This window comes from Cavia porcellus, unplaced genomic scaffold (genome assembly GCF_034190915.1).
Source record: "Cavia porcellus strain 051 isolate PalLab524CR breed Dunkin Hartley unplaced genomic scaffold, mCavPor4.1 scaffold_49, whole genome shotgun sequence".
In the NCBI taxonomy this organism is placed as follows: Eukaryota; Metazoa; Chordata; class Mammalia; order Rodentia; family Caviidae; genus Cavia; species Cavia porcellus.
In genome coordinates, this window is record NW_026947532.1 from 770,368 (window position 1) to 795,626 (window position 25,259).

At 59.8% G+C, this 25,259-nt stretch overlaps 1 protein-coding gene across 4 annotated transcripts in view; it reads right to left on the reverse strand.

The window, feature by feature from the left end:
* Positions 1-25,259, reverse strand: part of Nacc2 (NACC family member 2) — a 68,497-nt gene that overhangs the window by 23,170 nt on the left and 20,068 nt on the right. For 2 of the 4 annotated variants that reach the window (XM_063244172.1, XM_003473116.5), the window contains exon 2: positions 5,136-6,082. In XM_063244172.1, the coding sequence (XP_063100242.1) occupies positions 5,136-6,082 (947 nt within the window). Of the gene's footprint in view, positions 1-5,135; positions 6,083-7,153; positions 19,202-22,301; positions 22,948-25,259 lie in introns of those variants that run through there. The other 2 variants (XM_063244173.1, XM_005005097.4) reach the window with 2 other exon arrangements.

Here is a 25,259-nt window from a genome sequence, read left to right on the forward strand (position 1 = left end):
TTTCCAGCTGCACCCACTCTCATGGCAGCCCTGGCACCCGGGTGCCGATGGTACGCACAGGGAGGGCTGATCACCTGGTGAGGCAGGGTGGGACAGGAGAGGAGGGGACATCAGCACTGTGCCCCGGGGTCCCATGGCTGGTCAGACTCCCAGCAGCCCGGGGTCTTCAGCCCGACACACTGCGCTGCTAGGTGACGTGGGATGTCATCCACGCTCCAGAATTTTACCCAGCAAGAAAGAAACAGTGCGTGGTTTCACCTTTCAACACTGTGATGCCACACCTGCAGCCCAGCACCACATTCCGCTGGCCCCAGCCCAGATCTGGCCACTAGTGGGAGGAGGGTGGGAATGGGGTCTCCTTGAAAGGTGACAAAAATGTTCTAATTGGACCCTGGTGACCCTGCACAGCTGTGAGCACAGGAGAACCGAAACTGCAGCATGCTATATGTGTGATGTGTGGTGTATGACACCTGTAGGCTCTGTCTCCGTGTAGCTGTGACACGTGACACGTATGAACGACATTACCCATTGAAAATGGGGAACCACCTGATGGGGGGTGCCGAGTCAAAGGGGCAAATCCAGCGCTACCCTGACGGACACCCCTGGGACCGGCCACCCAGTGGCAAGGACCTGGACAGAGGGGACACATGGGGCAGAGCAGAACCCAGACATCGCCATGGAAATGGATTCAGCATAGGCCATGGGCCAAAACCTAAGATCAAGGCACAGTCTGGGAGAGGAAGGCGCACAGGGCTTCAGACCTGGCCGAGAGAGCCCGGCAATGACACAAAACACCTACTGACTGCTCTCTGTCCAGATCTAAGACCTCTGGCCTTTGAAAGACACCACCAAGATCACACAAACCAGGTCATTCCATTAGGGACTTGTTTACAAATTAGCAAACTCAAACCCTTTCAAAAGAAACAAAAACCGGGCAAGAATATCTAAAGAGTCGGGCATGGTGGTACACGTCTATAATCCCAGCACTTGGGACACTGAGGCAGGAGGATCGCCACAAGCTCAGTCCAAGGCTGGCCTGGACTACACAGCGAGACCCCCGTCTCAAAAAACAAAAAGGATATTTGAAGAAAGCGTCACATTAGTTACTAACACAGGAAAAGACCATTCACAGATGAGCGCCAGGAAACAAAGCAGAAATCTAAGGCGGAACTGCACCTCCTGCACCACAGAGGAGCGGATGGAGTCGGCAGCAGTGACCACAGCGTGGCCAGGACGCCCAACGGCAGGCAGAGTCGGTCCACCTCTGTGCAGACGCATAGTAGACAGAAGTGAAAGGTGCCAGTGGACAGGGCCACTCCAGTGCCGGCACCAAGGCAGAGACCCAACCCACGGTGACCTGCCAGGAAACAGCCAGGGTCTGACACTGCATCTGTCATGGTGTGGTCCATCCACACCCAGGAGAATGCACAGCGTGGCCGGGAAGGACACCGCCCGTGGACGAACCCGGATCACAGAAGTGGCAGCAGACGGACTCCACGCGAAATGGCCCCAGTCGCCACGATGCTACCGTGAGTGGCTGGAGGCGGGCCTGAGGACAAGGCAGGGACACCTAGGCAGTACCAGGCTTGTCCCTACTGCAGCGCCCATCCTGACTGCTTCTAGCTTCCTGGCCTGCGCCTCCCATGGTGCTGGGGGGCTGCAGATGGCACCTGGCAAGAGGGGGCTGAGGTAGGCGAGGCTGGTGCACAGTGGGCACCCCTACCACGGTGCTGGAGAAGCCCCACTCTGAACACACACCTTACAGTCCACACCCAGGGCTGGTGACCTGCAGGCAAGGAAATGTCCCCGGGGTAACAGTGCCACAGGTCATCAGATCTCAACACAACCCTGGGCAGAGGGAGTTGGGTGCATGGGAGATGCATGGGAGCTGGGGAGGGGCAGGACCTGCAGGCCAGCCCAGGGCCACCCCGAGGGGCCATGGCCAGGGTCTGAGGGACCCTCGGGGCAGCTACGCAGTGCTGTGAAACAGGCAAGTAACCGCCACCTCCTCCAGCCAGCTGGCTGTGATGCAGGGTGTGGCCAGGCAGAAGGGGGAGCCACCACCCTGCAGTTTCACCCACCTGGGCTTGGGGCTCTTTGTGGGCCCCAGGTGTGGACGGTGGTAGCAAGGAAGGGACTGCATCCCCAGCTCCCCAAGCCCAGCTCCCTTCCCCCTCTCAGGGAAACCTGACAGTAGCCTGAGCTCTGAGTGCAGTCAGGAGTGGCCTCCAACCCGTGACCCGCCCACTGGTCAGTCAGGGGACCCTCCTGGACCCAGCTGCTCTATGCCAGGAGCGTGGGGAGCTGCCAGCAAGACCATTCCAAATAGAACCCTGCTGGCCACACAGCAGGGACAGCTCTTGTGTGGGAAGGGGCCACACCCAGGTGACCGCACAGGTGTCACCAGAAAGGACAGGCCGGGGAAGCACTGGCCGCTGTCTCCCTCTGGAATTCTGGGGCCACACAGTCTCAGCTCAGGGAGCAGAGCCAGGACATCAGGCACTGCGAGCTGGGACTGCTCTGCACACTGTCGGTCCAGCATTCGTGCACTGCACAGCAGGATGAGGCCACACACAGACCCTGAGTGGTCCTAACTTCCCCTAAGTCATAGCCAGTTCCAAGCTGGACACTGAGCTTGCAGGACAGCTGGAGGGAGACGTGCAAGGGGCAGAGGCAGAACTAGGATTGAAAGCCCCAAGCACAGGTGTGGGAAGGTGTCCAGGTGTGGCTGGCAGGGACGTGGACGTCCAGGCCCTGGAGACCCAGACCCAATGCTGCCGTTTCTGGAGGGAGCCAGCACTGGCCACACTGCCTCACCAGGGAAAAGCAGAGAAGGACGTCTGCGACCTCACTGCCCCTGTCTGGCGCCAGCCCCTGCAGCTGAGCACTGTCCCTGACTGGGGTGTCAGAGGGGCTACAGAGGTCCAACATCCATCTCAGGATGCCATGTCCTGATGGGTGTGTGATACATGTGTGCAATGTGTATTCACACGATGGTTGACCCCCAGGAAGAGCTCACTGGCAGCAGCCCGGAAGCTCTGGGCACCTTGGTGTCTGATGCCCATGATGCAACCCCAGCTATCTGTTCCTGAGATGCCCCCATCCTGTGCCCTGTGTGGGTGGGGACAGTGGAGGCCTCAGCAGAGGCACCAGGGTGACCCCCAGGGAGCCTCCTCACTCCAGTGGCAACACTGCCTCGGCCTCAGAGTCCTCTGGGGGAGAATAGGGCGAATCAAGGCACTAGCAGCACCAAGGTGAGATGAGAGCTAAGGAGGCAGAAAAGGAGATGCAAAGGCCTCGTGAGGCGGGCCAAGGCTATCGCCTTCACCTGCACACAGTGGGGCCTCTTGATGCCCTGGACACACCATCCACGGCACCCAGCAAGCACAGCTGCCTCGGATCACCACACCCAGGGTACCATGGGTGCTGGACGTAGACGCTAGGCCCTGCTGGCCAACGTCTCGGCTTACAGGTAGAAAATCGAGGCTGAAGGAGCAGGTACTACTCACAAGGGCCCCTGGGAGCTCCCCAGATCAGAGCTCAGAGACAGACAGGGGAGCCAGGGTACAGGAGCCAGCCTGGGGGCCAGGGCCGAGGACACGCTCTGCCCTGCTGGGCCTCCCCTTCCCCCAGCATACTCAGAGATGCCAGCGACGTCACTGCCAATAACCCAGATCTGAACCAAGAAATCTCACACCCTGCTCTGCCCCACTTACAGCTTGGTGACAAGAAGGGCTGGGGTGAGAGGAGTCGCCGGCCGGCACTGAATGTGTGGGGCAGAGCCAGGCCTCCAGATCTCTAATACCCACCTCGCATGCACATGGGTGAGGCTATGCCACCCACTCCTCTGGAAACCCACAGAGGCGCCCGGCAGGAATCCAGCTGACCAGAAACTGAGAACACGGGCATTGTGTGGAACCCCGACCTCTCACTCCGGCAGTGTCCACCATGCCCTGGGACAGGGCTGATCCAGAATATGACTGTCCGGTCCCCAGCCCAGACCCGACTCTGCAGGCACCCACCCATCCACAGCTACCACGGAGCTACCACGGAGGTCCTTAGGGATCCCAGGACACCCAGCGGCCAAGATCTGTAGCCCATAGAACCCCGAGCGCTGTGGTCTCAGGAGGAAGCTCTCGGCCTTCCTCTTCCTCCTGGGGTCCACAGGACCTGAGTGTGTGTCCACCATATCCAGGCCATCTCAGGAAGATGCCAGCCCCAACCCCGGCATAGGAAGAAAACAGCTCAGCCCAGCCTGAGGGCCACAGCCTCCCGTGCCACAGAATCCAAGCAACACCCAACATCCCCTTAAATCCTGCGGTAAAGCAGCCCAGGGGCATGGAGCAGGGCTGGTAGCTTCTCCACAGGCTCTAAGCGGCATAGGGTAGCCAGGGAGAAGCCTAGACCCTGCCACTCAGCCGTGGCCAATGCTCTAGAGGTGCCCATCAGTGCCAAGGCCCAGGCTGCGTGGGAGCTCCTACTGCCTCAGGTGGGGTGGGGCATCCCAGGAGGGTATGCGGACACATAGGGGCATGCCACACTGCACCTTTGTGTCCTCCAGAACAGTGCAGCCAGGGAGCTACTAGCAAGCAGAGTGAACCTAACAGTCTCCAGGGCAGCGTGCGACAGCCAGCACCTCAAACTAGGGCACCTTGGGCTTCTCGGTTCCGAAGGGGCACAGCCTCCTCAGCAAAGCAGAACCAGGGGCGCCCTCAGTGCCCAGCACCATCTGCCTGCCTGTCAGTGCCAGGCCCAGGGAGGCGGGCGCAGGGGAGTCTTGGCCCCAGGAAGATACCCAAGTTAGGACCTGGAGGGGACCAGGAATCTGAGGCTGAAGGTGGAGAGAGAGGCGGGAGATGCAGGGTCCTGAGCAACTCACACAGGGACACTCTGGCCTCAAGCAGCCAGTGGCTAGTCTGCAAACCTGACGACCACTGAGATGTCAGACAGGGTTCCCTGGCACGAGTGCCTGCAGCTGACAGAAGCCGGTCAGCCTCTCACACACACACACACACACACACACACACACACACACACACAAACACACAGCGTCCTGGCTCCTCCATGGTGGGACTCCTCCTGCCCGCCCTGGGGACGCCCTGCCCGCCATGCCCACCGTGGCCGGTGCATTGTACCTGCATAGTTGCCCATGGCCTTGATGTACATCTGGCCGTACTGCTCCTCCACCATGGTGTCGTAGGCCTCGTCGTCCTCCTCATCCTCCTCGTTGTGGTAGGATGTGGGGCTGTCGGTGGCAGGCAGGCTGCTGGCCCCTGGACTGGTCCGCTCCCCTTGGGAGTAGGGCACCTGCTGGATGCTGGGGATGAGGGTGGCCAGGTTGGGCACCCCATAGTAGGAGACACGGGGCAGCTTGAGCGGGGCTGCATTGGCAGCCACCGTGGCCCCCGAAGCCATGGCCATGCCGTCCCGGGGTCCCATCTCCAGTGGGCGCTTGGGGGCCAGCCCTGGGCCGGCGGCTGGCGGCAGCTCCATAGCTTCATGCTTCACACGGGTCAGCAGCGGGATGGGCACAGAAGGGGACACGACGTAGGGCGCGGTGGCGGCGGCAGCCGGCTGCAGCTGGTTGCAGGGGCTCTGGGGCTCGGAGCTGGCATCCTCCATGACGGCCGTCTGGGAGTCGCAGTGGGGCGAGCTCACCTTGAACATGAGGTCAGTGCCGCGCTCCACGATGTGCTGGATCTGCAGGAAGCCGGCCGTGTACATGACAACGAGCTGCTCACTGGCCGCCATGGTGAGCTTGCCCGTGTAGCAGAAGGACAGGATCTGCTGGAAGCAGGCAGGCGGCACAGTGCCCGGCAACTCGAACGCACTCTTGCTGTTGCCGCTGAACAGGTCACGGAAGTACAGGCTGCTGGCGGCCAGCACGGCCCGGTGCGCCTTGAAGGCCTGGCCCTTGACCACGATGGACACATCGCAATAGAGGCCCAGCAGCCGCTGCTCGTTCAGGCAGCCCAGCACGGTGTTCCCGAAGTTGGGGATCTCAATGTGCAGCATCTGAGACATGGCGGGCAGCGAGGCAGGCGGGCTAGACGCGGCGCGGGGCAGCCCAAGCGGGGCACATCTGCGAGGGAACAGAGTGGTCAGTCCCAGCCCACGCTCACCCACCTCAGGCCCAAGCCGCCCCCAACCCCTGCAAAGGGCAGAGAAGATATATTCTCCTCCTGCAATGGGGTCCCACATCAGACTCGGACTGGGGGGCCAGCTGGAGGCTCACTTGCCATCTGGCAGACCCCGGCTCTGCAGAAGGCACAAGACAGAGGCCTGGACATGCAGGGTCACAGGGAGGAAACAGGAGGGCAGCTCAAGTGACCTGGGGAGGGGCCAGGGCTGCAGCCAGCAGAGTTGCAGCAACTCCTCTCCAATGGAAAAGAGAAAAAGTTCAAGGCTGTCGAGGAGCCTCTGCTGCAGGGCCATCAGGGGCCATCCCGGTCCTCTGGAGGGGTTGCACTTCCAGTTTGCCTCCCCTCATCCTCCTGAGCCGCCTGACTCGGGACCTGGGGGGCTGCCCCTCCCTGCCTCTATTCCCTGCCCAGGGAGGGGCTGGGGCCAAGAGAGGCAGAGGTTGCAGGGACCCGTGGCCAACCCTTCACTCCTTTACCATGGCAGAGAGGCTCCGGGTGTGCAGTGCCCCCCAGGCTGGCCACTCCTGTTCCCAGCAGGAGCGACCCCAACCCAAGTCCCCAGCAAGCAGCCGGCAGGGAGCAGCGCTGGGCAGCTGGAGTTGGAGCCTGCTGCAGCCCGGTGCAGGGGCGTCTGCCCTCCCTCCCTGCCAACCTCCCACCGACCCGTCCCAGCCCAGGTAACCGAGGGGTCTCAGAGGGCGCCCCATGCACCCGGAGGTGGGGCGGGCAGCCACTGTTTATCAGGCGACAGTGTGAAGAAGAGGGCGGGGGCTGGCCAGAGAAGGCGCTAGCCCAACTCTGCAGGGGCCGCACAAAGGGCCGCTGTGTCCCGCAGGAGGAAAGTGTGGGTGGCCGCAGAGGCGCCGGCAGCCCAGGGGAGGAGGGCGGAGCCACCCGTGCGGGAGCCGGGCAGGTGGGCACCATGCTGAGGAGGCCCGCAGTGCCCATGCTGCGGACAAGTTGCTTGCCTGACCAGGGTAGGGAGGGGGGAGGCATGAAGGAGGACCTACCTTTAGCCGCTGCAGCCGCTCAGCCTGGCCGGCAGGCTCCCCACACGCCCGCCCGCCTGCCCGCCAGCCGTTCCCGGAATGCAGCAATGGAGCCGGAGCCCTGGGGCGGGGAGGGCGCGGGAGCTGGGGGGAGCTGGGTGCCCAGCTCGCGGCCGCAGCTCAGCTGCACCCAGGCCGGCGCTCCCGGGCAGCGCGCAGCATCTCAATGAGGCGGCCGGATGCGGACGAACACTCGGGCAGCTCCGGGAATGAATAGCTGCCTTTGATTCGGGAGCTGAAGTAAATGCCAGCTCCCAGCCCCGGCTTTAAAAACAGTGGCGCGTTGGTGCCAGAGGAATGCGCGGCCCCGGGTGTTGGTGCAAGACAGACTTTCGATGACTCATACAATGCAAACAAAGATGGCAGAAACACTGTACTGTACGCGGGGACGCTTGGCAGTGCCTCGGCAACTCCGCAGCCTGGAAATTTATAGTGCAGTTTTGCATATGAATTACCCAGTAAACTGTCTCCCGCCACCCAGTGCAGCCCGGTGTCAAAGCATTTAAACTATTCCAAACAGTCTGCAGGGCTGGCGGCTGCGCAGCCTCAACTCTTCCGGGGCTGCGGGAGGCTGGGCAAGGGGGCTGCATGGAGGGGGCACAGCTCGGTGAGAAAGGGGAGCAGCCACACCAGGGAGGGCGGAGGGGGGCAGGAAGGGGAGCACGTGTCCCCTGTCCATCACAGTCACAGTGGGGACAGCAGGCCGGCCGGTCCCGCCTCATGCCCCCATGCCCACCTGGCTCTGGGAGAAATGATCGCCCTGGCCCACATTCCTGGTCCCCAAGAGGAGGTGGACACCTGTATGCCCTGTGTCCTCAGGAACATCTGGCCGCCTTGGCCATTGGCTCTGTGTTGAAACTCTGCAGGGCCCACGCCCAGGGCCCCTGGTGCCCTTCTGGAGGGAGGGGATGGCCAGCAGTGCTGGGTCACATGGCCTGGGCTGCCTCAGTTTCCCTGTCTGACCACCAGATGTGACCCCTCAAAAGGAACACATTCCAGTCTGACATGTGACACTGTGGGCTCAAGGCTGGCAGGACGGGTAGCATGTCGGCCCTCACTCTAGTCCCTCCAGCCACTCAGGGCCCCATTTGCACCACAGGCTCTGCTCCAAGCCAGACATGGCTGAGCACGAGGCCCTCGGTGCTTTCTCTGCCTTCCAAGGCTGGGACACATGGATGACGTACGGGGACTGGAACAGGTGTGCGTGGAGTCGCCCGTACTCCACTGCTCGATGGAGACTTTGGGCTCAGCCAGCCAAGACCTCCCTGGAGCAGACCTTCCACTCCAGGTCCCTCTCAGCGCCAAGGCCAGGGCTCACCAGGGCAGGGCGGCCAACTAACTCTTGCTGGGGATGGTTGGGGGCTCAGTGCTGCCCAGTGATACCGTACAAGGACCCCCAAAGTCTGTAGACCATTTCACCCACCAGCAGGGCCTCCCAGGAGCCTCTGGCCTCTGCAGGGGGGTGGTAGGGACCCCAGGCCAAGGCCGTGACATGAGGTCCTTTGTACCAGAGCGGGGGGGGGGCTCCTCTGTGTGCAAGGGACCAGCTTATGCCCAGTGGATGCAGACACAGCCAGAGTTGGGGTGGGCCTGGGTCAGCCACTGGGCACACAATGGCCACAGGGCAGTGCTGGCTGGACCTACCGTGACCAGACAGGCAGATCTATGCTCACACCTCAGGGACCTGTGCCCCACGGTCCCGGCTTCCCCAGAGAATGGACCATTGTCCCCAGGAGATGACCAGGCTGCCCGGCTCCCCAGGGACCTAGGATAACTGGCGCTTCTGCAGCGCTGTCCCCAGGCCACCTGTGCTGGCAAGGATGCTGCCCGCGCCCGGCCACTGAGGACCGGACAGGAGCTGGTTTCAGGTTGCTTTCTTAGAAGCCTTGGTGGGGCAAGAACAAAGCTGAACTTTACAGAAAAGAATCAAGCAGGCTTGGCTGGGCTGCCCAGGCTGGGAAAGCAGGGCCCTTGGGACTGGTCCTGGTGCTGCAGCCGCCAGGTGGGGTCTGCGGCTCTGAGGTCCCTCACTGCTCCCTGCATGTGGCATTCACCACACTCCATGTGTGACCAGCACTCTCCTGTGACCCAGTTTCCCCTCCTCCTTGAGTCCCAAGCAAGGCCCTGTACTGGTTCCTCTCCACAATGAGACTCAGGCTTTGGGGAGTTTCAGAGGGAGTCTGAGACCTCAGTTTACCCCAGTTGTCTCGACAGCCACTGTACCGAGGACCCACCCGCTCCCAGTGCCCTTCAGAATGGAACCCACTTTGGGAAACCCATGAAAATAATCCAAATCCTTGAAAGTCCAGAGTCCATGGCAGCCAGCTTTGGGGTTCCCTCACCCCATAGGCACACACACAAAGGAAAAACTGGGTGACAGGAGGGTGGGGTCTCTGCATATAATTCCCAGGGAAAGCTGGGGTCTGAAGGGCCTGTGTGTGAGGGGGGCCAGGCCAGGAGTGGGGTCCCCCACACTGCAGAGCTAGGGCAGTGCCCACAACAGGGATACCCTACAGAGCTGTCCATAGGCAGGGTTCGAACAAGGACACAGATGCCCAGGCCTGGCTGCATGAGGCCCACAGACACCCACCTGCTGATCCCAGAGCCACCCCGGTACCCTGCTCTCCACGCCACCATGAAACTGAAGGGGCTCCTTCCACGGAATGCTGCCAGTGGGGAGAGGAAGGCGAGATCAATGAAATTAAATAAAATTACTTTGCAGGATTTAATTTCACCCACCTAATAAGAGGGTCTGGACCTCAGCAAGCGCAGCAGCACAGCCAGGAAGGCAGGCAGGGGGCTGCCTGGGTACCAGAAAAGTTTTACAGGGAGGGGGAGCCCCTCAGGCCCCAGGGCTCTGCCCCTGGGGAGGAAAACAGCCTGGAGTGCAAGGGACACTCCAGGTTCAAGGTGGCACCACCCGGGCTCGTCATCGAGTCAGAAGCTGCATCCAGCTCGCATCACAGCAGCAACCCCAGACAGGGGGAAAGCACAAGGATGGCAGTGCCCAAGCTGACCCCAGCTGTGGCCGGGTGTGCCCTGGTCCCCAGGAACTGGGCAGTGCAAGGTTAGGCCCCAGGGTTTGCACTGAACTTTGAAGCCACCCTGGGCTTCACTGCTAATGTGGGCCTGAGTACCACCTGCAGCCTCCCCCGGCGCATTGTACTGACCCCAGGTTCTCCAGCATCACATCACGAGACCCAAAGGGAGTACCTGCGCAGCCCATGTCTCCACCTGGGGCACCCAGCAGGGCCCTGGTCACAGACTCCTCAGTCCCCCACTAGATGTAGGGAAGCGGCCTGACCCATGGGGTGGGGGTCTCCACACTGCTGCCACAGCCCCACTGGGAGCAGGAGGACGGCCTGGCAGAGGTTCCCATCCTGCTGGGCCCAGCGGCCCCACTCGACGCAAGCCTGGACAGCAGCAGCCACAAAGCCGGTTTTAGCTACACCAACAAACGTTTGCCTGGATGCTCATGCGCTCGGGTTTTCTTTTCTTTTTTCTTTTTTTTTCTCTCCCCAGAAGGAGAGGGCATCGTGCCAGAATCTGCGAACTCAGAATTCTGCTTATCAGTCTCCCCCCTCCCAGGTTCCCAGAGAGAACACAGGTGGGGGAGGGGTACAAGCACACAGCATGGGTGGATGTCAGGGTCCCCCACTCAGCAACACTTGGCACCCAGGGTGCTCCTTGCAGTGAGGGCCACCCCACACCGGCTCCCAGGGAACCATCCCAGCAGGTGGCACCTGCAGGCATGGCACGAGCTGCCCCCATGACAGGCCGAACCCCTTGTCACACCTATGGCTCTGAGTGGGTCCACCAGCCCCCACCCCGCCCTACCCACCAAGCTCTGGAAAGGCTCTGCAGGCCCCAAAGGCCTCAGTGAGGTTAGAGCAGAGCGGCTTCTCCCTCCTCACCAGTATTTGTAATTTAAATAACAGGAGCTTGAAGAGTGTCTCCCTCGGGCACCACTTAATAACTCAAAAAGCCAGCGCCAGCCCCGCCTGCTGCACCAAGGCCCCTCCACCCGCCTTGGTCAGGTGGGGTCTCCCTGCTCCAGCCTGGACATCAGACACCACCACCGGGACACCGGACAGCAGCTTGTGAAAGGGCTAGGACCGGGTGGGCAGCTGACCAGGCGGCCTGCCTTCTATGGGCCCAGAGCTGCTGGGGCCTCAGCACGGGGGCCTGTGGGATAGCGGCCGCACAGCATGGCAGGAGGCAGGGGGGTGGTGTCCAGCACGTGCTGGGCCGTGGGTCGACTGGCTCTTGGCAGACAGCACTTCCCAGCACACCCATCTTTAATATTCACAGCGCTCCTCATCTGCATACCATGCCATAAATAGTCAGAGGCGAGGTAAGACACAAAGATCCCCTGCATTCCTAATTATGCTTAAAAACCTAATGTAAATCAGAGCGACACAGAAGTACCAAATCAGCGGCAGGTGGGGGCGACAGGGCAAGAAGAGGCCGCGTGCAGGGGTTACCCCCACCTCAGGCCCCGCCTCCGTGCCCTTGGTGAGGTGGCCAAGGGGACCCCAGCCTGTGATCTTGGACCCAACCCAGCTATGTGCTCCTGAGTGGGAGCCCATGAGGGCAGGGTGGAGCGCACACTGCAGGGCCCGATTCCTGACCCCGGGCAGCCCCAACCCATTCGGTGCCAGGCCCACTGGCTCAGGGGAAACAACAGGGACCTGTGGGCAGTGGCAATCAGGCCCAGGTCCTTGCACCTCAATTTTCAGATCCAGGCTGCTCGAGTGCCAGGACTTGACCACAAACTGCGAGACTCAATTCCCCAACCCCTACCCCACAGCACAGGCCATGGATAGCACTGGATACCTGAGTCAGCTCTGGCTGTGGGGACCACAGGACGGAAGGAACAAGAAGGGGAAGAGGTCAGACAGCACAGCCCAACCTGGGGTCTGCACAGTAGCACATGATACAAGGCCCTGGATGGCACAAAACACACTGCAGGGTGGGAGGTGCCCTGCTGGGGCTCCAGGGACCCCCAGTCCAGCTAACACCCAGAGAGCCCCATGCCAGGGCCAGGTAAGGGCAGCTCTGGCGCAGAGCTCACTCCAGAGCCAGGCCCAGGTGGAGCAGGAATCGAGGACACCCTGGGCCACCCCAGAAGGGGCAGAGACACATGGCTGTTCCAAGGGGCTGCAGTGACCCCCAGGCTGCCCTCCAGACCTCACATCATATGACCAGGAGACATGTGACAGGGGCAGCCTCAGACATAGCCCGGTCCTGAGTTCCCAGGGGAGTCCCCTCACAAATTGCACCCAACCCCGTGCCTGCTTTCCTGGGCACTCAGCAAGCATCCCAGGTCCAATCCTGGCACGGCCAAGACCCAGCCTCACTTCCCGGCCAGGGAGGTGCAGCATCTGCCCTTCTTAGGCCATGGGTAGGCTCTTGAGGCCCTGTCAGAGGCGCTGGCCCTGGTGACCCAGGGGCTGCCCACTTGCCGACAGGGAGGAAGGTGGGGAGACTCCTGCTGCCCGCATCTGCCCTGGCAACACGCCCAGAACTATTTTTAAACCCATTTACTAGAAATCCCACAAATTAAAGGAAATATGGATAATGTAGCAGAATGCTGGGGCCAAATAAATGCTGCACATAATCATTCTGGGGCTCCAGCATGGGCAGCTCAGCCACAGCCCAGCCTCCCGGGCTCTCACGACACCCAGGAATCCGGTGCGAGGGAAGCTGGGATCACAGCGGGTGTCCGGGGTTGTGCATGGCTCTGAACCCACAGGAGTGTCCAAGGTAATCAGGAGCACGAGAAATAACGACCATCAGTGTGGCGTCCACTTTTACAACCTGCCCGGCCTGGTGATTCCAAGGGCACTCAGCAGGGCCCAACAGCTCTCTCTGAAAGCAGGGCTGACCTGCAGCTCAGGCCCTGGCCAAGGCTACACTGGGGCAAGTCCCAGCCCAGGAAGGACGGCCACAGCCCCATTGGCTCAGGCAGGGCTGGCCCAGGCCCTCCTAGCCACCCATGGGTCTCACATCCAGGAGGCAGCTACCACCCCTGCACCCCACACAAACCAGAGTGCCAGTGGGTATTGGGTGCTGACACCAGGAGGCCTTGTGTGGGATCCCCAAGAATCAGACCCAAAGCTGGCTGTGGGGGCACATGCTGGTAATCCCAGGACTCTGGGAGGCTGAGGCAGGAAGATCACAAACTCAAGCCCAGTCCTAGTAACTTAGTGATTTGGCGAGACTTTGTCTCAAATAAAAAATAAACACAGGGCTGGGGCTACAGCCACTAGGTACAAGGGCTTTGTGCTTAAAACTTAATACTACAACGGACAAAACGAGTGGCCCAAAACAAGAGAGCAGAGGGAGTGTCTGTCCTGTCACCAGACACCTTGCCAGGGCTCCATAGTGCAAGGGAGGGCAGAAAGACAGACAGACAAGAGGTCATTCTCAGGCAGAAGGTGTAGAGGGCATGCTAGGTGGGCACTGTGTCCTGGAGGCCCTCAGAGCCCAGCAGTCCTGCCTGTCCTACCAAGCCCCGTGCCACCAGACCCCTGTGGGTCCCTGGCAGCCCCTCAGCCTGCACCCTCCTCTGCGCTCTGGACACCCCACAGCCAGCCAGCCTTGACGCTGGTCCCTCAGGCTGCATATGACCCTGGCCCACATCATAGTGTGAGGACAAGGGTCCCCAGCCCAGGACAGAGCCGAGACAAGGAACAAAACAGGACCCGGCCAGCCACCTCTGTGCCAGGGACCAAGGCCCAGCAGGGCACCTCCAGGCCAGCCTGCTCTCAACCAGGGCCACAGGAGGTCCTAAGCCACCTCCTGGGAGGAGGGAGGGAGGAGGACTGGCTGGGGTGACGGACAGGGAACTGTACCCTAGGCTCAGGCACATCCCAGGTGGCACCAGTGTACCTGACCCAGGCCTGACACAGCAGGGACAGAACAGAGAGGCCCGCTGGCTCGGGACGGGCAGGCAGGACAAGATGGGGTACACGGATCAGTGGAAAGGCACTCAGCTCCCAGGCAGCCCTCAGCTGGCCGTTTACCCAGGTTCTCTCAACCCATCACAGGCACCTCCACCTTTGTCCAACGAAACACGGAGATGTCCTTCATGGGGAAGATCATCCTGAGGGGACATGCTGGCCACCAGACCCTCACCCAGCCTCACTCTTGGGGAAAATCCGCTGTGTCCTGCCTCTACCCCCACACTGGGCACAGCTGCTGGTGCCCATCCTGTCACTCCAAGTTGGGTACACATGCTCAGGTCACCCTTCTGTCTGCAGTGCGGGCCTCATGCACCCCAAACAGTACACCACTAAGCTGCACCCAAGGCATCTTCCCTTCTTCCCCCACCAGATGCAGTCTCCATATGCTGCCAGACGGTTCTGGAACTCCTGAGTACAAGGGATCCTCCTGCCTCAGACTCCCGAAGTGCTGGGACTACGCCTGGGCACCCCATGCTCAGGGCTCCTGTTAACTTTCTAAACAGTCCACTCGGACAGGACACCCACAGGGGTGCAGCTGGCTGAACCCCAGCTCCTTGCTGGTCACAGTCATCAGTAGACTTTGGCTGTCACTGGCCTTCTGTGTCTCTGTTGTCCCCGCCCTAGCCTCTGTGCAGAGGCCAAGGCCGTCTGTCTCTCCACACCTGGCGTGCTCAAGGTCTGGGCTGTGTCCCTCTCCCCTCTTCCATTCAGGCTGGAGTGAGTGGCTGCCAGGCCCCTGTGAGCTAACAACTGTGCCTATACGGTGGCCAGGCTTGTGCAAACCTTGAGGGCGATGTGGGGAGACCCAGTCCTGACCACAGGGGCCACCCACTCCTGCACTGATGGGGCTAGAGAACCCCCATTCCCCTCCCACCTGCACTGGGTCTCCCGCCCCCGAAGGTGGGCTCCTCCCCACAGAGGGGTTTTTGCTCACTTAGACCTCAAAACCCCTTAATGGGCTGCTGGCTGGATGACAGATAAGACAAGGCTTTTAGACTGACTCTGAAATTCCCAGAACAAAGACACACCAGACTTCTGCTCAAACGGCTGGCGTTAGGGCAGGTGGTAACCACCGGCTCCAGCAGCGTTCATATGCATTAACACTCATCCCTGCGCTCTGGAAACACAGTCTAGCTCTGAGCAGCTCATCACAAAGTGAGCCAGGCCCATGTTCTACCCTCCTCACAGTTACACGGAAAGCTAAGGCAGGAGGGTCCTTGGGTGAGCCCAGAATTCGAGGCCAGCCCGAGCAGCACAGTGGTCCTTCTCCAAACAGGACAAAGCACTTGGGCCAAGAAAAGTGCTCTGGGCTCGGCCTCTCCCCTCCTGGAAAGCACAGTCACTCCAATGATATGAGGAGCCCCTGTCCTCCACCCCATCATGGTTCTGTCCCACACTGGCTGGAGGGGCCGGAGGGCATCGGTCAAGGGCAGGAAGAAGAAGCAGACAGCAAGAAGGAAACAGGGTCTGCGAGTCAAGCCAGCCCTACACAGAGACAGCGCCAAGGAGCCCACAAGAGATAGATGGTGGAAACCACCAACCCCAGGACTCAAGACGACACGCAGAAGCCATGTGGGACCAACCAGGGCGGGACAGAGCCAAACCAAGATTCCCGATCTCCGCCCAAAAAGCACCCAGCCCTGGGGTCAAACGCAGCACAGCAGCCACCTGAAATCTAAACCTAGGAAACCTCAGGCTTTTGTGAGATTAAATGAAAGATCCAAACAGATAGAAGTGCACAGTGGCGTCAGGGCTGTCTCCACCCTGGGGTCCCCCCACCTATCCTCCCCAAAGCTTATACGCCTGTACCTGGGGATCTCGGGGTGGCAGGATCTGCAGCTGTGACCCGGAAGCGGGGGTAGTGACTGGATTCTCTCACTGTATCCCAGCTAGGCCTGGGCGAGCAGTGGGAGGCACCACCCAAAGACTGGAGCCTGAGGAGCGTGAAGGTGCAGGGAAGCTGTCCACCCCAAGAACTGCCCCTGCTGCCATGCTGCCCACCCTGAAGCCGGATGACTGAAACCCTTCCTGGAATGGGCGGGTGCCACCGGCACTCCGTCTCAGCACTCTGTCTCAGCAGAGAGAGGGAAACCAAAGGCACATGGCATTCAGGGGCAGGAGCGCCCTAAACACTCCTCACATGGACAACAGACTTGGGGCGGGGCCACCACAACCCCAGCTGGCTTCTCACAGAAAGGGACACTCATGCCCACCCTCAGGCAGGCAGAGACACTGGGCTCTAGGATGGCTCCGCCAACCCCAGAGAGAGCAAAGCTGGAACATCCGGGGCTCCTGATTGCAAAATTACTATTGCTGCCAGGACAGTGGAGTCCAGACGCAAAGACCCGGATCAATGGGCTGCAGTGAGGAGTCTTAAATAAACTCTGTCCACAGTCAGCTGAAGCACAAGACACCTGGGCCATCGCAGGAGGCAAGCATTGTCCTCTCCTGATGCCCACTGGGCCACATGGGCACCCACACAGCACACAATAGCCCCACCACACAGTCTGCCTGGTGGGAATGAAATTATCAAACTGTTACAGGAAAACACAAGATAAACCTCTATGCCAGAGCTAAGCAATGGGTCCTTAGATACCAAAACCCAAAAGCACAAGAAAAAAAGAGCATCATTAGCTATAATCCCAGCACTCAGGAGGCTGAGGCAGGAGGACCATTTCGAGTTAGAGACCAGCTGGGCTACAATGTAAGCTCAAGGCCAGCCTGAACTGCATAGTGAGACCCTGTCTCAAAACAATAAAAACAACTAAAAAAAAATCTAGCAGCTAAACAATAAAAATATAAGCAGTCCAGTTTAAAACTGAGCAAACCATCTAGAGAGACATTCCTCCAAACATGTAATTCAAATGCCCAATGTGCACATGAAAAAATACTATCCTTGGGCACCAGGAAAACTGCAGCTGGCACCAAAATAAGTGGCTGAGGGTGCAGCTGAGCAGTAGAGTACACGCCTCACACGTACCAGGCCCCAGTTCCAGCCCGGACATAGGACGGTGGGAGGCAGGGAGAGGTCCGGGTCAAGCGGGCAGATAAGGACACAGCACTGGTTGAAACGTGAAGCTGGAACTTGGGCTGCCCAGGACAGGTGATTTACAGACATACAGAAGATCGCTGGCCCCCCAGAACCAGAAGTGGGGTTCAGAGGAGCAGAGGGAAGGGTGGCTGCTGCTAGATGGAATTTTCTGTGGAGTGATAGGAATGTTTTCAAATTGATCGTGGTGACAGCTGAGCAGCACCGAATATGCTAACACCCCCGAGCTGTACAGCGCGTGAATTACGACCCTAGGGGCACACTGCATGGTATGCTGTTTCCAAAAGGAAAAAAACACCCGTAAATCAAAAGGAAATTTTCAAAAATTCAAGTGGCCCACAGGAAGGCAGCAAAAATAAAAACCGAAAAGAGAACAAATCAAATTTTAAAAAAAGAAGGCAGGCTTCATCCCAGCCCCATCCCAGGAGTGCAAACGAACAGAGGGGCTAGCCAGTGCAGGCCAGGGCATCCAGCTGCACAGGACTGTGGGCTGTACTGCAGGAGACTGGGTGCAATGGAACCACAATATCCACAGCTCACAAAATCCACGACTCATGCTCCTGCCTGAGAAGCAATGAGAAACAAGTTATGTGAAAAGGCAAAGCGTCAATGGCTAAGACAACCAGAAAGAGAATTAAACAGTGGGCTGGGGCTTAGCGCAGCAGCACAAGTGCCTACCTGACCAGGTCATAAGTTCGATCACTGGTTCAAAAAGAAAAAAAAAAAAAGAAAAGAATCAAACAGGAGTCAGGGTGGGGCAGAACCCAGGGAACCCTGCAGGCTGGGCCAACATCCGCTGACTGACTCTCCCCAAGGCAGCAGCGGCTTCGCAGCAGGTGGCCCCGTGGCAGCTGTCCACCGCAGGTGACACACGGCTGGCCACACACCACAAAGGCAGTCGTTGGAACGGACCAAGATGCTAAATGGAAATCAGGAAAATACTAAGCTGCGGAATTTCCACTGGGGAAAAGCAGCCGTGGACAGGGCACCCAGACCGAGAGTGCCACGACCACACCTACCAGGCTGCGCAGGCTCACCACTGGCTGGCAGCACAGTCACAAGAACAGGGTGGAGCACCCCAGAGCAGGCAGGGGCACCAAGGCCCACCGCAGGCCTGTCCCAGCCATTACACAAGGGTTGCAAGAACATCACAAAGACCCTGTCTGTACCCAGCTTCGGGGAGGCAGATCTACCCCGAGGCTGAGGGGCTGCTCGGGGTGTTAGCCGGGCAGGCACCAGGCCCTGGGTTCTCTGTGAAATGAGAAGGTAAAAGGAATGAACACTTATGCCGGGTGCATGCATGTAAGTGGCTCGTAACTATGAGCACGGCACTCGGAAGGCTGAGGCAGGAGGATCACCAGGAGTTTGAAGTCAGCCTGGGTTACATAGTGAGGTCAAGGCCAGCCTGCATGGCATAGAGAGACCCAGTTCCAAGGTTAAATAAAACCTTTACCCTCTTAGAGCGCACCCCACTCCTTTTTGTGGCTAAATAATATTCCATATAGGGACCTAACCACAATGTGTGTCGAATCATTCACCCTGAGGTACTCAGGGCAACGCATGGATCTACAGTTACATGCAAAACGTCTAAAGAAACCAAAGGTAACTGTGCTGATCTGTGATGTGTCAATTTGAACCTTCCCCTAGTTTAACAGCCAACAGCAAGAGCAGTACCAACCAATGGGCGCTGTTGGAATCTGGAAGGATAGGAGCAGGCCACCGCTCACTACATGTGACCTTCTCTTTGGTAGCCCTGGGGACGAGACCCAGAGTGCGCCAGCCCGTGTATTTATTTTAGATAGGTTCCCACTAAGTCATTCTAGTCTCAAGCTTGGGAGCCTCCTGCCTCAGTCTGCCAGAGTGCTGGGGTCACAGCTGTATACCCCATACCCGGCACATTGCTGTGCTAAAGGTGCTCTTGGCTGTGTTTGAACACCTGCATCTGTGCACCAGCAGGATGCGAACAGCTGGTCTCAGGAGCCCACGTGTGCCTGGGGGGGGGGGGGCAGGGCGGGAAAGCTAGTGTCACACCCCGACCTGCCCCAGGCTCTCACAGCTAAAAACTCCAGTGCTCCTGAAGCAGGTCAGTTTCCTGCAGAGCTGTTTCTACAAGTGGTCCAAGATGGACATGCAGGGAGCTGACTCCAATCCACCACCTGGGCTCACATCACCAACGCACTGGGGGCCTCAAGTGGCACCTGGGACCTGGAAAGTGCACGGCCCACAGCTTGGCCCTCGGGCACCTGCGGCCAGCTCAGTCACAGGCTTCCTCCCGGAAGTGGTGACAGCACAGCTTTAGGCTCCAGGCCTCCGAGCCAGGCGCCCTCAGAGCTGGCTGCCCCACATACACACTCTGAGACTGAGACCGGGGCCAGGCACAGAGGCTCTGGGAAGACATCACTTCCCTTAGACGAGGCAAAATGCTCTGAACAGTGACTTCTTGTGTCTCCATGTGTGGCCAGAGTAGTGGCCAGGGCCTCAATGGGGCAGCTGGCCCATGTGCTGCTGGTCAGCAATACACACACCCACAGCCTGACCCTGAGCCTCCTCACAGTGCACATGGGGCCCGGGCCCCACTGGCACCTGTGCATGAGTGACAAGGACCGGAACCCAGACCACGTGTCCCTGGAGTCAGCACTCACAGGACCAGCAGGGACAGAGGCACTGTGGAAACTCTGAGCGGGTGCGGTCCCTAAGGAGCTGTCCACACCTGCGAGGGTCCCCTCCCTGCCCAGACGGGACCCCAGGGGACAGTGCTCCCAGCCACAGGCAGGACATGGAGACATGGGGACAGTCACAAGCTCTGGCCCCGCAGTCCCAGCACACAGCCCCACACCTGGCCTCCCCGCCTCATCTGGGGACCCCAAGAGCACAGGGGAGCCGCAGGGCACCTTGGGCAGGAGCACCTGTCCCCTGGGGGTGGACCGAATGCTGCAGCCGCCGCACCTCTGTGATTCCCTAACGGTTCCCAAGAGAGCGCTGAAGGTAAATATGTTAATTTGACTTCAATCATGGCTTTTTTTAAAGCACTCACTATATTAGTGTAGGGCACAGAGCCTGAACCGCTCAGGTGTGCGCACCTGCCCGCCGCTGGAGAGATCACAAGCTCCCGCTGAGGCTTCAGGGGTCAACAGGGAGAGATGGCACCAGCCTGGGGCCCCAGCTGGGGGGGGGGGTGCTGATAGGATTCCCACCAGGCCTGCCTGGTACCACAGGCGGGGCTGCAAGCAGCATCTCCAGACCACCAGGTGGGGCCCTCCTCAGAGCACCAAGCTCCAGACCAAGGGCCAGGTGGGCGGATCCTCAGGGCCAAAGCCCCACCCCCTCCAGAGGAGGCCGCCAATGGCCCAGGGACAAGGACCAGAAGCTCAGCCCACTCAGACAGTAAAAAGCAACCTGGCTCTCAGCCAAGCTTGGAAGCCATCCCAGAGGCCACCAAGAGCTGGGACGCCCCCCTCAGCACCCAGCCACTGCCACCCTGCCCTGCCCTGGCTGTCAGTACAGGTGCTAGGTGGGAGCAAGGAGCAGGGTCTAAGGTCCCCCACCCCCATTCTGCACAGGGGACAGAATCCTGCACAGGTTACCGGAATCCGAGGCTCAGAGGATGTGAGAGCGGCTGAGAGTCACCCAGAGAGAGCCATGCAGGCTGGGCCCACCCTCCTGCCCATCCCGCTCCTCACCCTACAGAGATGGGCTGCTCCCTTCAGTGGGCCTCAGAAATGGGCACTGCAGCACTAAAGATGGGCCCTGCCATGGGGATCCTGAGGCCGGGTGCTGGGGGGGGAGCCCCTGCTGCAGGCAGAGGGAGACCCCATGCCACAGGGCCAGTACAGAACCCAGGGCGGCCACTGCCCTGTAAAGACCAACACTCAACCAAGGGGTCCCCAGATGTAGGAACCACACCAGGGACCATGGATGCCCTCCACATCAGTGCCTGTCCCTCTGGGGCCCCCCAGGGCATCTGGAACCCCACAGAGAACCCCAGAAGCCCTCAGAGCGGCCCTACAGTAGGACCTTCAAAGCGCCAGCCCTGTCCCACAGTGCCAGGCTCCCACCCCACAGCCCCCAGAACTGAGGCCACCAGGACACCTTGGACACACACCTGCTTCCAGGTGCGCTTCAGGGAAAGGAGACGCAGACCACCGGACCCTGCCTGCTTTGGGGGCCACAGGCCTGGGCCAGCAGACCCCTGACGCCTCCCACCCCAACCAGGGAGTGTCACCTGGGCTGCAGGCTGAGGCTGCTGGGCCTCCACCTCAGACCACAGCTTGGTTAGTGTCTGGGTTATCTTCACAAAGCTATTTTCTAGTGTTGGAGACTGCTATGCTGCCCAGGCTCGCCTTAAACTCCTGAGGCTCATGTGACCTCCCTGCCTCAGCCTCCTGAGTACAGGGGCCACAGGCACAGCCATGGTGCCTAGCAGCACCCATATTTGCACGTGGGGTCTCTGCAGATGTGGTTAATCTGGCTGTGGTGGGTGCCTGCTAGGTTTAGGCTGGGCCCTTGTACCCCTGAGTGCAACACAGGAGATGGGCCTGGTGGCATCTGGGTCCTGGGACAGAGTCTCTTGTGTGAGATGCTTCCTGCTCATCACTGTCACTGACAGGAGGGGACTTGAGATGCGGGCACATGTGCAACCACACACGGCCTGCACACCTGCAGACCCACCACAACACGTATGTGCCACCAAGCAAGCCACAGATGGGGCATTCAGCCAAAGCGGGCTGGGTGCAGAGGCCAAGGCAGGCAAGGGACCACCCAGGCTCAGGCAGCAGAGGAGGCACAACCCACCCAACGGGGAGGAGGAAGCTGAGTACTAGCGGTATGTCTCATACCAGCACCTGGGAGGCTGAGGCAGGAGGACCACAAGTTCAACCCAGCCTGAGCAACTCGCCAAGACTTGGCCTCTAAGTAACAAACAAGAAAAAGCTGGAGACGCAGCTCAGTGCAAAGGCCCTGTGTTCAATCCTAGTGCCACATACAGATGAACCTGGAAGACATCAAGCCATGGGAAACCAGCCAGGCACAAAGCCCACCCTGGGTTCAGCACCCGTACCCTGAAGATCTCACACAACCTGATACTGCCACGCACCCTGAGTAGCAAACACCACACTGGCGTTGGCCGGAAGGGTCCCAGTCAAAGCACGGAGCCCCTGAAACGATTCTGCCAGCTCCTCCAGGTTGCGGTGACATCCTGGGGTGACAGTGGCTTTCAGGGAGCACAGGCTGTCACAGTGACCGGTGGCCCCAGCCCGAGGGACAGGTAGAGCACCGCAGGGCAACTTTCTCCCTGGAAAGCGTGACTACTGGTGCAGGAAACTGCCCTTCGAGCCGCCTGGGCGGCTTTTGTGCTTTTCTCAGCACTGAGTGGAAGTCACACCTGTCACAGCCGCTCGCTCCGCTCGACCCAGCACAGCTGGGAGAGACCTGGGCAGACTCCCCCGCCCACACACCTCACCTGAGCCCCTGAAACTGCCTGAGCCGGCTCTGGAGCCTCAGGTGTCCATGGCTTGGGACCCCCCCACCAAGGGGCTCCTAGAGCTGCCTGTTCTGACAGTGGACAGGTTACACACTGACCAGTTCCCTGCTGGCCACGCAGCCCAGGGCTTCCTATGACCCATGGCTATTGCTTTCCAGGTTGCTTCCTGTGATGGGGACACGCTGCTAAACTGGGTTACGATAATTAACACAATCCCGCCTCTCCGTCCCAAAACTTACATAAGCCAGTGGCCCCGTTTCCCACCATTACCCCCTCTCCCCACTCTGCTCCCCAGGAGGGGCCGCCCTCTATGGCACACCACCCCCACCAGGCCTGGCCGGAGCAGGGGAGCCACAGGGTCTCCCAAATTTCACCCTCTCAGACAGGCTGGGCCTCAGAGAACAGGGTCACTGCAGCCGCCACCAGTCCAGGATCCAGAGCTGGGGTCGCCCTGAATTGGGGCACAGGTGTCCTTGTGGGAAGGGGGATGTGGTTGGGGTGCAGCTCAGCATCAAGGGAAGGCTTAGGGAGCGCAGGGCCTGGGCTCTGTCTCCAGCACTAAGGACAGAAAAGAGGAGGAGAACTGGATGCAGACAGGAAGGGGACAGAGACCACCTGGGGTCACAGGCAGAGGCTGGCGGGCATGGATGGGGCCGCCTAGTGCTCCAGGACTGTCAGAGCTGCTGTCCGAGACGGGTTCGCACAGAGCCCCTAAGGTACAGCCCTGCAGGCCCCGCACTGCAGGAAAAAGTGGACTTGGCGAGTTTCCATACTACTCCTTGCTTGGTTTTTAGCCCAAGCCCTGGCAGCCAGCTCTCCAGGGTGAGTCCACCTGCCCTCCTCAATACCCAGGGCAGGACAGCACCTTGAGGTGCCTCCTTCCACATCTGCTAACTCCATGAGGTCCAGGGATGGGCACAGGAGACCACACTGGCCCTGGTGTGTCTGCTCCACTGCAATGGTGGTGACCATGTTTGGGGACCTTCGTAGACACAACTCCCAAGCCACAACTTCCTTCCAGTACTTGGGTTGGGCATTTTTGCCCCAAACTTGCCCTGTGTGGCGATGCTAGAGGAGCAATTGAAAGGAAGCCCTGGGGCAAGGGTTGCTGTGGGAACTGGCTCTCTGCCCAACCCAACCACACCCGACCCAACCCGTGCCCTGGCAGTACTGCCTGTGCCCCTGTGCCACCCACTGGGCTCAAGCTGAACCCACTCTTCCAGCAGCTACCTGGCCCCGGGAGCGACCAAGCCCGGTGCCCAGTGCGCAGGTGATGCCCACATACTAGGCTGGTCCCTCAAACACTTGGGGCTGGTGTGCACCCACTTGCAGCCAGGGCCATCATGACCAGAGGCATGACTGTCACCCCACACCACGGGGTGAGCCCTGCCTGCTGCCCCACAGTCTCCAGAGCCTAGGTCTTCAGATGGGGACCCAGGCTCGGCCCCAAGGACCCACAGGTCCCCAGCCCCAGCGAGTCGGCAGCCCCACCCTGGAGGATCCCAGAGGCAGGCAATTTGCATAATGTCCTCTGCAAGTTAATATCGGGCTCCGATAACGATCTCGCAGCGCGCAGGGCGCTAGGGCACTGTTACAACACTAAGTAATCATATTTTAAATTATGTTTCCCTTTATAGAAAGGTGTTGCAGAAACACAGACGCGAAGCCGAAGCCGTCTGCTGCAGCCACTGCCAACCACCTGACCAGCTGCTGGCACCTCCACTGCACCGGTGGCCGGGCCACCCCGCTCTGGGCCACTGCTCAGCACAGCACACCACCCTCAGGAACCTCACAGAGCACCCACCACCCCAGGGAAGGAGGGCCAATCAGGCCTCAGCCCAGGCTCACCCACAAACCCAGCGCCCACCAGGGGCCAGGTGAGCACACAGACCCAACACAGGGGCCCCTGACAACTGGGAACCCCACAGGCCTGGCTCCCTGGCCTCCACAGGTCAGAGGCAGGTTCAGGTCTCCAGCTGCATGCACCTCACCCATCTCAAGTCTTCCTGGCTGTAGCTCCTTCCTGGAGTTCCCCTGTCTGACACAACCTGCAGCCATGAGCCTGGAGGGACCCACACCCCACCCAGGATGGGGGACCCCGGTGCCCTGGCCAGCCCTGAGAGCCAGGTCTACAGACCCGCTGTCCTATTGGCCTTTCTCTGCCTTAGGAGCCAGGGCCAACCACTCAACCTCTATTTTCTTAAGAGCTTTTTTCTTTTTTATAAAAAAAAAAAAAATCCAATTATAGCACAAATCCCTCAGCAGGGGTCAGTGTGGAATAAGAATCGCCGACGTTAATGGACAGGCAGGATGAACATGAAGGGTCCAGCAGTTGTACGATGCAGCTTTCATTAACATTTTAATTGTAATGTATCTTTTTAATCTTCTCTCACCCTAATGGCTTTATATCAAAAAAAGAAAGAAAAAACTGCTGACAACAACAAAAAGTATCAATATACAGAATCTGACCACGGATGGACGCAGGGACCAAGAGGAGCAGGGGGAGCAGAGTGCCCCCTCCCCAGCACAAGGACAGGCAGGCGCCCGGGGGCCACCCCAAAACAGGACGGG